Raw genomic sequence first — 11,804 nt, 5'->3', positions numbered from 1 at the left:
GTAATGTGCTTTATGAGTGCACATCTCTGTACAGGAATGTTCACATAGATGTGTGAACAAAGGCTTGGGTGCAAGAGGAGGAATAGGAGTGATTGTGTTTGCATATGTGTGGGTACATGTCAGGAGAAGTGTCTGTGCCTGGGTCTGCAGGACAGACATTTCATTTAGAAATGACAGTGCACACACCTCTTCATAAGTGCAGATATATGGGTTATTCTTTGGGTGTCTGCAATCTCCAGGGTGTTTGTGGAACTGTGAACTTGTGTAAGTGCATTATGAGCTCTTTAGCTACTTCTACTCTGGTTGCTGCTTTATTCCCAGAAAGGCTTCAGGGAGGCTCAGGGATGCGATGCACCCGAGGAGAGGCCATACCACTTAAAATGAGGCCAAATAAGCATTGTGTCAGCCTTTTCCCTGTCATTTGTCAGCTGATCCCCTTCCTCACCGAGTAATGAGTCAACACATCTCCTGAAGCTTCTTTTGCCTACCGAGAGGCTCAGAAATACCTTCCTTGATTCCCTTGACACCGAGGCTGGAATTTTCCTCTTCAGTAGGCCTGGAGCCAACAGCACATTGCAGGAGAGCATCGTTGTGCTCGGAGGAACCTCTCATGGAAATCCAGATCTTGTTCTGCAGCCGTGAGCGCTGCGGGCTGGGGTCCCGCGGGGTTCCGAGCGGCTGTGTCTGTATCCCGAGCAGCGCCCCCTGCTGGCCCCGCCCGGCCCTGCCCGCGGCGGTTCTTGCCCGGCCGCAGCCGCGGCTCCTCTGCCCGTGTCCCTCAGCGCGCAGTAATACACGGCCGAGTCCCCTCGCCGGGGCTGGGACAGGTACAGAGCGCTGGACTTGCGATCTGATGACACCGACAGATGACCCGCAGGCTCCAGCACTGGTTTTGTGCCTCGGACAGCCGTTGCTACCAGCTGGGGTGGTTGGTCTGGGAATTGACGATACCAATGAGTTGCGTCTGCAGTAATTTTGGGGTGTAAGCAAGTCAGATTCACACCCGTGCCCTCAATGGTCTCTTTCCATGGACTCTGCTGCACTCCATCTGTGTCCGCAGCCACTGCTGGGAAAGAAGGAAGAAAGGACAAACATAGTAAAAACTGTGCGATTCTGAGGGTTCTTTTGCCAGGCAGAGTCAGGAACCGTGGCCGCAAGGCAGAGCCAGTTTGGAATGGAATGTGAAGGAATTCCAAATTCATGCATGCAGAGATTAGGCAGACGTCAGGTCTACGCATGCATGGATGGATGGATGGATGGAGAAAGGAAGAGTTAAAGTGAAGAACCGAATGCTGTATTCAGGGTAAAAATAAATGCTGAATGTACAGGGCAAAATACAGGTTCATGGAAAAACAAGCGTATGTGCAAGCAGGCTTTACCGACACAAATTATGAACACTTCTGAATATGAGAGATGTCAGAGAGGCAGGGAGAGGGAAAGAGTTGCGGGGGAGAGGGAACAATCCGCGCCAGTCTCCCCGGGGAATATCCCAGCCCCAGCCCGTCTGCTCCCTTCGTGTCAAACCCCGCGCACCGAGCAGCACCGCGGCCAGCGCCGCCAGCCCCGCGGCCAGACACCTCGGCATCCCGCCGCTCCACAGCCCGAGCCTCGCTGTCTCTGCCAGCCCCGGCTCTCTGCAGCACCGCCTCCTCTCCTCTGCTCTCCCCTCGTCGCCGCCAGCTCCGCCCCGGGGCTTTGCCCCGCGCCGGTGCCGCTCGGGCTCTCGCTGGGTACTGGCTGGATTCAGAGGGAGGTGACAGCGGTGGGAGGGGGATGGCAATCGAAGTTCAGGCCCGCAGAGACAGCCAGGCCAACTGCCCGGGCCAGGAGCCATGTGTTTCGGGGAGCACAGGACTTGCAAATTATTTTCACCCCTCTCCCCCATCATCTATTGCTTCCCGTCCCCCCTCTTCTGGCACATGGGGATTTAAGATTTGTCCTTCAGGGCACTTGTTTGTAAGAACGGACACGGGGGACAAGAGGAAAAAGGTCCTGCTGGGCTCAAGACTCTGGGCTAATTACCTGTTAAAAAGAGCATCTTTGCTGGCAGAGATGGAAAAGGAGGAAAAACTGTTGCACAATATCAGCGGGAGTAGAGAAGTGGGTCTCTGTGAGAGAAACAACTCTGCAGTCAGTAAGGTTGGTGAGGAAGGAGGGAGAGGAGCTGCTCCAGGTCCCAGAGCACTGATATTTCTGCAGCCTGTGATGAAGACCATGGTGAGGCAGGTTGGCCCCTACAGCCTATGAAGGTCCATGGTAGAGCAGAGATCCCTCCTGTTGAAGATCCAAAGCCACAACAGGTGGATGTGTCCTTAAGGAGGGTGTGACCCCGTGGAAAGCCCCCACTGGAGCAAGGTCCTGGCAGGACTGTGTGTTCATGGAGAGGAGCCCGTTCTGGAGCTGATTTTCTGGCAGGACCTGTGGACACAGGGGGGAGCCATCCTGGGTGCATCTCTTCCTGAAAGACTGCGCTCTGTGGACAGGACGTGTTCTGAAGCAGTTGGTGGAGAGCTGCAGCAGATGGTGGAGAACTGCAGCCCATAGAAAGGACCTGTCTTGGAGAGGTTCTTGCAAGATTGTGTCCCGTGGGAGGGACAACAGGCTGGAGCAGGGAAAGCCCATGAGAAGGAAGGAATGGACGAGGTGTTATGAACTGAATGCATCCCCCATTTCCTGTCCCCCTGCGAGGGGTCTAGTCAGAAATTCAGGAGTGAAGTTCAGCCTGGGAGGAAAGGAGGGGAGTGGAGAAAGTGGTTTTGGGTTTGCTCTCATTTCTCCTTATGCTCTTCTAAATTTCAAAAAAATTAAATTAATTTCCCCCAGTCAACTCAGTTTTTCCCATGACAATTTATTCAGCAGTAACTGGCGTGGGATCTTCCTGCCCTTATCTGAATCCACCTTCCTTTCATTGCAATTTCTCCCCTGTTCTGTTGATAAAGGGGAAACTATAGAGCAGCTTGGGGGCCTTCTGACAAACTGCCAAGGTCAAAGCAACCCCAACAAGCCATGCTCATGTGGGAACAGCATCACAGAAGAACTGGTCAGCAAGGTTTCTAATGCAGAAAGGACAGTGACACCTGGAAGGAGATGTCCACAGAGCTCACTGCCCATGCCAACAGCACTGGCAGGAAATTGACTTTCTTTGTCATGATAGTGCTTTTCACCAAGCAGTTTGCAGACAGTGCCATAATGATTGAAGAACATGGCTGAAAGGATCAGGGACTTGGTCATATGCAGGAAGAAGTGGGAGAATGAAATCAGGAAATGCAAATGGGAGTGCTGGTGACCAGGAATGACTCCAGAATCAGGTGGTGACACAGCAGTTCTCCAAGAAGGAAAGCCTAAAAAGGAATAATGTGTCAGGATCTTCAGGTGCTGCTCAGTGCTCAAGGTGACAAGGATGAAGTGATTCCACCCACAGTTAGGAGACCCATGAAGAAATAAAAACAAGGTCCATGTGCCACATGGGGACCTCACCTGGTCTGACTGATTTTCTGTTTCCTTTGGCACAATGTACTGCTCTGGTTGGAACAGCTCTTTAGGGTCCAGAAGGAATCAATTACCCTGGCAGAAGCAGGAAGCAAAAGTGTACTGGGGTAAGTTCTTTGTGTCTATTGGTGTGAGAAAAATAAACTCAACCACTGCCGCAAGGCAAGGGAGCCACTTTACCCCAGATGAAAGTATGGCCCAGGCAGGGTTGAGGAGCACGTAGTAGAATGCAGAAAAGGGAATTTGGCTGAGCTCTGACAAGTGTTTCCAGTTTGGTGGAATGGACCTTTGCCAGGTAAGGGCTGACTGTTGCCTGTGGCAATTCATTCCATGTCTGGTAACTCCTGTTTCTCTTGGTTTTTATTTGCCCAATTGCCAATTACCGAATTTAAATGCACAAGGAGTTGCATGAAGGGAGAGAAGCATTTTTCTCATAAGAGAGAGACAGCGGTATAAATCATTAAAATAAAACAGAGAGTTAACAAACTTCAATAGTAAATGGAACAGTAGTTTAACAAGATGAGGTGGCAAGCTACACTTGTTCATTTACTGCAGAGATTACAGATAAAATCATCAGGGAGATCCACTGAGCCACAAGAATCAGAATGAACAGATTTGCACTCTGAACATTTCTCAGTGAGAAGTTTAGGTGTGACTGCATCCAGATGTAGTCTCAGACTCTGTGAACAGTTTACTTTGAGGAAGTTTTAGATGTATAACAAATCCTATATATAACCAACCTAAAATTTCAGTGTAGCATGCCATTGCTGCATCCTCATATGAACGACCTTCAGCTGTCACTTGGACTTCACAAAAGGCAAAAAGAGCTCAGCAGCCTTGGGAAGGGAAGGGAAGCACAGAGGCCGGAGGACAACAAGCAAGACATGGGCTGGGTGGGAATGTGTGCCCTCACTGATGCATTTCTGAGGAAACACTGGCAGAGCTTTGTAAACAGTCCAGAGGATGCCACGCTCCCCGGAACGCACAGAGCCCTTTCTGAAGGAGCAAGAGATACCCTGAAGGAGCGAGGAATCACCCTGCTGCCCTCCCTGCCTTGCAGAGCTCATCTCAGTGTACACATGGAGCTGTGGCTCCACGAGGCTATTTGCTGCTGTCAGGAGCTCAGCTGCACACAGCCCGTGCTGAGAAGAGGAGCTGGGCGCAGCCAGTGACCTAAAATATGGGCTGCCGGTGTTGGTGCTGCTGTCAGTGTCGGAGTCAGTGGCGGTGTCGGTGTCACTGTCATGGTCACAGTCACTGTCACTGTCGCTATCCCTGACCCTGTCACTGTCACAGTCACTGTCACTGTTGCTGTCACAGTCACTGTCACTGTCGGTGTCACTGTGTCACTATCACTGACGCTGTCACTGTCGCTGTCACTATAAATATCGCTGTCACTGTCACTGTCCATGTCACTGTCACTGTCACTGTCACTGTCACTGTCACTGTCACTGTCACTGTCAGAAGCTCCCCCGGCGCTCGGGACGAGCAGGGCAAAGAGGCCCCGGCGGGCGGAGCGGCAGCGCCCCCTGCTGGCCCCGCCTGGCCCTGCCCGCGGCGGTTCTTGCCCGGCCGCAGCCGCGGCTCCTCTGCCCGTGTCCCTCAGCGCGCAGTAATACACGGCCGAGTCCCCGCGCCGGGGCTGGGACAGGTACAGAGCGCTGGACTTGCGATCTGCCGACACCGACATACTCCCCGACTTGTCCGGCAGCTCCTTGAATCCTTTGTGACCGCTCACGAAGAGTTCAGGGCCCCGGCCTGGGAGCTGACGGTACCAGTAGATGGTTTCGCTGGTTTGTATGTTGGGGTGTGAGCAGCTGATGTTGATGCCCGTGCCCTCGGTGGTCTCCAGCTGTGGTTCCTGCTGTACCTGGGCTCTGGCCACAGCCACTGCGATGGAGAAAAGGACAATCACTTTTCCTTCAGCAGCAAATGCCATGCACGGGGAGAGGGGAGAGGGCGGAGGAGCACGGATCAGAGCTAACTGGGATATATTGTGAGAATAAAACATTAAGAGACTATTTCACCGATTGTGATTGCTTGGAAAAGGAATGTGGGATATTTTGGAGAGGACTCAGAGTGCAGAAGGTGAGATTGGGATGAGGAAAAGAGATTGGCTGAAATGAATGGATGAATGAATGAATCAATGAATGGCTAAAGAAATGGTGTATTAAAAGAGGAAGGCTTGTAGGGAATGGATTCGTTGAGGACAGAAGATGACGGCAGTGGGAGAAAAAGAGGCTAGGAGTAGCAGGAGTGCCAGAGACAAACTTTGAAGCCATGGCTGACCCAGGCAGACCCAGACCCAGCCCAAGCCCCAGCCTCGGCTCCGACATCCCAGCGCACCAAGCAGCACCGCGGCCAGAGCCTCCAGCTGCGCTCCCCGACACCGACGCATCCCTCCGTTACTCTGCCCGAGAGTCGCTCGCCCCCTCAGCCCCGGCTCTCTGCCCCGGCCGTGCCACCTCCTCTCCGAAGCCTCCTTTTACGTCCGCTCCACCGCCCTCAGCTCCGCCCCACGGCTGAGCCTTGCCCCGGCGCTGCTCGGGCTCTCGCCGAGCCCTGCAAGGGGACGAAGGGGAGGCGAGCGCGGAGGTAGTGGGGCGGTGTCGGGTCTCTGCACGGCGGCAGGGGCGGGGCTGGGGTGGGTGATGAGGAACTCAAGATTGATTCTCCCTGTGCTCCCATTATCTGTTCCCTCACATGCCCCCTTTACTGTCTCCTGGAGACTCCTGAATTGTCCCTCAGGGCACGTATGCGTAAGAACGGACAATGGGCACGAGTGGCAGAGAACACCACTGGGCTCTGCTATTCCTCTAGAGACACTACCAATGTTTTAAACGAAATTAAACTAAGAATCCACACTTGTGAGAAACCATGCTTGGTGGGGCCTGCAACTGGCAAGAGCAGAGTGTGATGTTTAGAGCAGCTGGAAAAGGAGGGCTCAGGGAGCAGGGACTGCATTTCAGTGCCTCTTCCCTGCACACATCTCATGGAGGGTGGTTCATTGTTCAACTTCACTCTGGCTCCTTCGGAATCTGACAACCAGGTGAGTCTGAAGCCACTTCCCTTTCGCTTTATCGCACAAAATTATCCATTTGTTAAACATCCCAGCTGATGTTTTTTTCTTCTCTGTTGAGCTTGCTGTAATGGCAAAAAATATGGGGGGACACTGTGTTCTAGAGAGAGGCTGAAATGCGGCTGCAGAGGATCTTGCTTAAGAAATTACAAGCGAGATTCCCTGGGCCAGGCTGCTCTTTGCTGGGCAAGGAAGAATGTGTGGCTCCTTGCCAAGGCTCCAGCTCCAAACTCAGTCAAAGCCTTGATTGCTCATTCAGCCTTGTGCTCTCTTTCCTGTCTGCTCCTTCTTCCAGGTGCACCTCTGACTTTGGGATGTGTCCTGCTACACCCTGTGCCTGCCCTGCCAGCCCTGCGGCCCCTGCCCGCTGGCCAACAGCTGCAATGAGTGCTGTGTCAGGCAGTGCCAGAGCTCCACCGTCGTCATTGAGCCTCCTGCTGTGCTGGTGACCCTGCCTGGCCCCATCCTCAGCTCCTTCCCACAGAACACCGTGGTGGGATCCTCCACCTCGGCTGCCGTTGGCAGCATCCTGAGCTCTGATGGAGTGCCCATCAGCTCCAGGGCTGTGACACTTCTGGCAATTCCAGGTGCTACTATGGCAGAAGATCCCTCCCCTGGAGAAGATCATGGGAAAGCCCCCATGAAGACACTTCAGAGAACTCAGAACATGGTCCTGGGCAAAGAATGTGCATTTTCCAATGTTGGTACCCAGACAGATGCCAGGCTTTGCCTTTCACATTTCTTTGTTTGCTTTGGCTCCCCTTGGCAGCAAGGGACCACGAAGGGCATCCTGGTGGGGACATTCTGTCTACTCTTCCACTCTGGGGCAGTTAGACAGGCACTGTGCAGGAACTTCTCCACTAACAATGAGGACAGTCTCTCAGATGTCAGTGGGTAGCTAGCGCTGCTGTTCTCTAACAGGCCTTCTGAGCTGGGAGATAGGGAAAGTGAGCAGAATAGAACCCCTGCAACCCAGAAGGAGGAGGTTAAAGATCTGCTGATCCACAAAGATGTTCACAAATATTTGGTACTGGATGGGATTCATGCTTGGGTGATTATACAGCTAGGAAAGATGTCATTAAGCAAGGGATCAGAGGAGGGGCTGCGTATGGTCTGTGACTCCCAGTGGGAACTGCTGGTGTCGGTGTTGGTGTCAGTGTCAGTGTCACTGTCCCTGTCACTGTCAGAAGCTCCCCGGGCGCTCGGGACGAGCAGGGCAAAGAGGCCCCGGCGGGCGGAGAGGCAGCGCCCCCTGCTGGCCCCGCCCGGCCCTGCCCGCGGCGGTTCTTGCCCGGCCGCAGCCGCGGCTCCTCTGCCCGTGTCCCTCAGCGCGCAGTAATACACGGCCGAGTCCCCGCGCCGGGGCTGGGACAGGTACAGAGCGCTGGACTTGCGATCTGACGACACCAACAGCTGTCCTCCTATGGCCGGCAGATCCTTGGACCCTCTAGCTATGAGTGCCAGGAATTCTGGGCGTCGGCCGTGGAGATGACGGTACCATTGTATAAAATCGTTGGTCTGAATTTTAGGATGTGAGCAGCTGATGTTAATGCTGGTGCCCTCGGTGGTCTCCAGTGATGGCTCCTGCTGTATCTGTGCTCTGGCCACAGCCACTGGAAGAAGACAAAAAGAATCGCTTTCATTCAGGAGCTAATTCTGTGCACAGGGAGAGGGGAGAAGGCAGAGGAGGACAGATCAGAGCTAACTGAGGTATATTCTGAGAACAGAACATGGAGACACTATTTCTTCGAGAGCAGCTGTTTGGAAGTAAAAATTTATGTGGGATATTTTGGAGAAGAGTCAGAGTGCTGATGAGGAAATCGGGATGAGGAAAAGAGATTGGCTGGAATGAATGGATGCGTGGATGGATGGATGAATAAATGAATCAGTGAGTGGCTAAAGAAATGGAGTAGTCAAACAGGAAAGCTCGGAGGGAATCAATTCACTGAGGACAGAAGGGATGACAGCAGTGAGCGAAAAAGGAGTGGGGAGGAGGAGCAGGAGTGCCAGAGACAAATCCCGACCTCACTGCTTAACCCAGGCAGAACTCGCCCCAACCCCAACCGCTGTCCCGGCTCCGCCATGCCCACGCACCAAGCAGCACCGCGGCCAGCTCTGCTAGCTGCGCTCCCCGACACAGCCGCATCCCTCCGCTCCTCTGCCCGAGCATCGCTGTCCCTGCCTGCCCCTGCTCTCTCCTCAGGCCGTGTTGCCTCTTCTCCGACGTCTCCGCTTCCGCTCTCTACACCGCCCCCAGCCCCGCCTCAGGGCTGAGCCTTACCCCGGCGCTGCTCGGGCTCTCGCCGAGTACTGTCACAGAACGGAGCGGGGGTGAGCGGGGTGGGAGTGGGGCTGCGGTCGGGTCTCTGTACGGAGGAGGCTACAGTAACGGGATGCGTGACGGGGAACTCAAGATTGTTTCTCCCCGTGCTCCCGTGATCTGTTCCCACACATCCCCCATTTGCTGTATCCTGGGATCTCCTGAATTGTCCCTCAGGGTATGTGTTGATGAGAACGGACAATGGGCACGAGAGGCAGAGAACACCGCTGGGCTCTGCACTTCCTCTGGGGACACTACCAATGTTACAAAAGGAATTAAACTAGGAATCCACACTTGTGTGAAACCATGCTTGGTGGGGCCTGCAATTGACAGAAGCAGAGCGGGATTTTCAGAGCAGCTGGAGAAGGAGGACTCAGGAAGCAGAGACCGCATTTCAGTGCCTCTTCCCTGCACACATCTCGTGCAGGCTGCTACATAATTTTTCAACTGCACTCTGGCCCCTTCTGAATCTGGTAACCAGGTGAGTCTGAAGCCACTTCCCTTTCTCTTCCAAAATGATCCATTCGACAAACGTCCCAGTTGATCTTTTTTTCTTCTAAGCTGAGCTCACTGTCATGGCAAAATATGGGAGGACTAGAGAGAGGCTGAAATGTGGCTGCAGAGGATCTTGCTTAAGAAATTACAAGCGAGATTCCCTGGGCCAGGCTGCTCTTTGCAGGGCAAGGAGGAATGTGTGGCTCCTTGCCAAGGCTTCAGCTCCCAACTCAGTCGAGCCTTGATTGCTCTTTCACCCTTGTTCTCTGTTTCCTGTCTGCTCCTTCTCCCAGGTGCACCTCTGACTCTGAAGCGTGTCCTGCTACGCTCTGTGCTACCATCCCTGCTAGCCCTGCAGCCCCTGCCTGCTGACCAACAGCTGCAATGAGTGCTGTGTCAGGCAGTGCCAGAGCTCCACCATCGTCATTGAGCCTCCTGCTGTGCTGGTGACACTGCCTGGCCCCATCCTCAGCTCCTTCCCACAGAACACCATGGTGGAATTCTCCAACTTGTCTGCATTGTCTGGAATTTCTAGGCGCTACTATGGAAGGAGGTCTCTCTCCTGGAGAAAATACTTGGGAAAGCCCCCATTGAGACACTTCAGGGAACTCAGAACATGGTCCTGGGCAAAGGATGGACATTTTCCAGTGTTGGCACCAGGACAGCTGCTAGGCTTTGCCTTTCCCTTTTCTTTGTTTCCTTTGGCTCCCCTTAGCAGAAATGACCACCTAGGGCTTTCTGGTGGGGACCTTCTGTCTCCTCTCCCTCTCTGGGCACTGTGCAGGCACTGTGCAGGAACTTCTCCACAACCAAGGAGGACAGACTCTCAGATGTCGGCGGGCAGGTGACACTGCTGTTCTCTAACAGGAACTCAGAGCTGGGAGATAAGGAAGGTGAAGCAGAATGGAACGCCTGTAACCCAGAAGGAGGAGGTTAAAGATCTGCTGAGCCCCTGAGACACTCACAAATAGTTAGGATAGGATGGGATTCATTCTTGGCAGATTACAGAGCTGGGGAAAGACCTCAGTAAGCCAGGGCTAAGAGGAGGAGCTGAACACGGTCTGCGACTCCCAGTGGGACCTGCCGGTGTCCGTGTCGGTTTCAGTGTCAGTGTCAGTATTAGTGTCGGTGTCAATGTACCTGTCACTGCCGCTGTCCCTGTCACTGTCCCTGTCCCTGTCACTGTCAGAAGCTCCCCGGGCGCTCGGGACGAGCAGGGCAAAGAGGCCCCGGCAGGTGGAGCGGCAGCGCCTCCTGCTGGCCCCGCCCGGCCCTGCCCGCGGCGGTTCTTGCCCGGCCGCAGCCGCGGCTCCTCTGCCCGTGTCCCTCAGCGCGCAGTAATACACGGCCGAGTCCCCGCGCCGGGGCTGGGACAGGTACAGAGCGCTGGCCTTGCGATCTGACGACACCAACAGCTGTCCTCCTATGGCCGGCAGATCCTTGGACGCTTTAGCAGTGAGTGCGAGGAATTCGGGGCTTTGGCCCGGGAGCTGACGGTACCAGTGGATGTAATCGCTGGCCTGGATTTTGGGATGTGAGCAGCTGATGTTAATGCTGGTGCCCTCCGTGGTCTCCATCGACGGCTCCTGATGTACCTGGGCTCTGGCCACAGCCACTGCTACAGAGAAAAGAAAGATCAGTTTCCATCATGAGTAAATGCTGTGCACGGGGAGAGAGGAGAAGGCGGAGGAGGATAGATCAGAACTAACTGAGATGCATTCTGAGAACAGAGCATATCGAGACTATTTCTTCAAGAGCAGCTGCTTGGAAATAAGAATGTATGTGGGATATTTTGGAAATTACTCAGAGTGCAGATGAGGAAATTGGGATGAGGAAAAGAGATTGGCTGGAATGAATGGATGCATGGATGGATGGATGGATGGACGGACAGACGAATGAATGAATCAATGAGTGGCTAAAGAAATGAAGTAGTCAAACAGGAAAGGTTGGAGGAAATGGACTCTTTAAAGACAGAGGGGATGACGGCAGCGAGCGAGGAAGAGGGGAGGAGGAGCAGCAGAATAGCCGGAGACAAATCCCGAGTTCTGTGCTTAACCGAGGAAGAACTAGCCCCAGCCCGAGCCCCAGCTCCGCCGCCCCCACGCACCGAGGAGCAACGCAGCCAGAGCCGCCAGCAACGTTCTCAGACACCGCCGCATCCCGCCGCTCCGCCGCCCGAGCATCGCTATCCCTCTCAGTCGCCGCTCTCTGCTCCCGCCGTGCTGCCTCCTCCCCTCTTCACCGCTTCCAGCTCCGCCCCAGGGCTGAGCCTTGCATCTGCACCGCTGGGGCTCACGCCGAGTACTGTCAGAGAATGGAGGGGAAGCGAGTGGCGTGGGAGTGCGGCTGTGGTCGTGTCTCTGCTCGGAGGAGGCTGCAGGGCTGGGGTGGGCGGCGGGTAACTATATTGATCTTCTCCGT

The 11,804-nt window shown here is 54.4% G+C and overlaps 2 protein-coding genes, 1 long non-coding RNA gene and 1 pseudogene across 3 annotated transcripts; 2 read left to right on the top strand and 2 right to left on the bottom strand.

The window, feature by feature from the left end:
- Window positions 1-2,904: 2,904 nt before the first annotated feature.
- LOC146424171 (uncharacterized) lies at window positions 2,905-6,013 on the bottom strand. Its single transcript, XM_085043865.1, has 2 exons — window positions 5,836-6,013; window positions 2,905-5,379 (listed from the first exon to the last, which is right to left on the bottom strand). Exons 1-2 carry the CDS (start codon window positions 5,885-5,887, stop codon window positions 4,604-4,606), a joined length of 828 nt encoding a protein of 275 aa, XP_084899991.1. The 5' UTR covers window positions 5,888-6,013; the 3' UTR covers window positions 2,905-4,603.
- Window positions 6,014-6,124: 111 nt separating this feature from the next.
- On the top strand, window positions 6,125-9,718 carry LOC146424168 (uncharacterized). Its single transcript, XR_014847128.1, has 3 exons — window positions 6,125-6,457; window positions 9,287-9,369; window positions 9,677-9,718. It is a non-coding gene; the product is annotated as an uncharacterized LOC146424168 (long non-coding RNA).
- Window positions 6,891-7,466, top strand: LOC146424170 (feather keratin Cos2-3-like; annotated as a pseudogene).
- On the bottom strand, window positions 7,075-8,806 carry LOC146424169 (uncharacterized). The gene is made up of 2 exons (XM_085043867.1): window positions 8,663-8,806; window positions 7,075-8,181 (listed from the first exon to the last, which is right to left on the bottom strand). The coding sequence occupies exons 1-2, from the start codon at window positions 8,736-8,738 to the stop codon at window positions 7,610-7,612; spliced, it is 648 nt and encodes a 215-aa protein (XP_084899993.1). The 5' UTR covers window positions 8,739-8,806; the 3' UTR covers window positions 7,075-7,609.
- Window positions 9,719-11,804: the final 2,086 nt, after the last annotated feature.

The sequence above is a fragment of the Lichenostomus cassidix genome, unplaced genomic scaffold (assembly GCF_008360975.1).
Source record: "Lichenostomus cassidix isolate B80296 unplaced genomic scaffold, HeHo_3.0 HiC_scaffold_655, whole genome shotgun sequence".
NCBI lineage: Eukaryota > Metazoa > Chordata > Aves > Passeriformes > Meliphagidae > Lichenostomus > Lichenostomus cassidix.
This window is presented reverse-complemented; position numbering and strand designations above follow the sequence as displayed.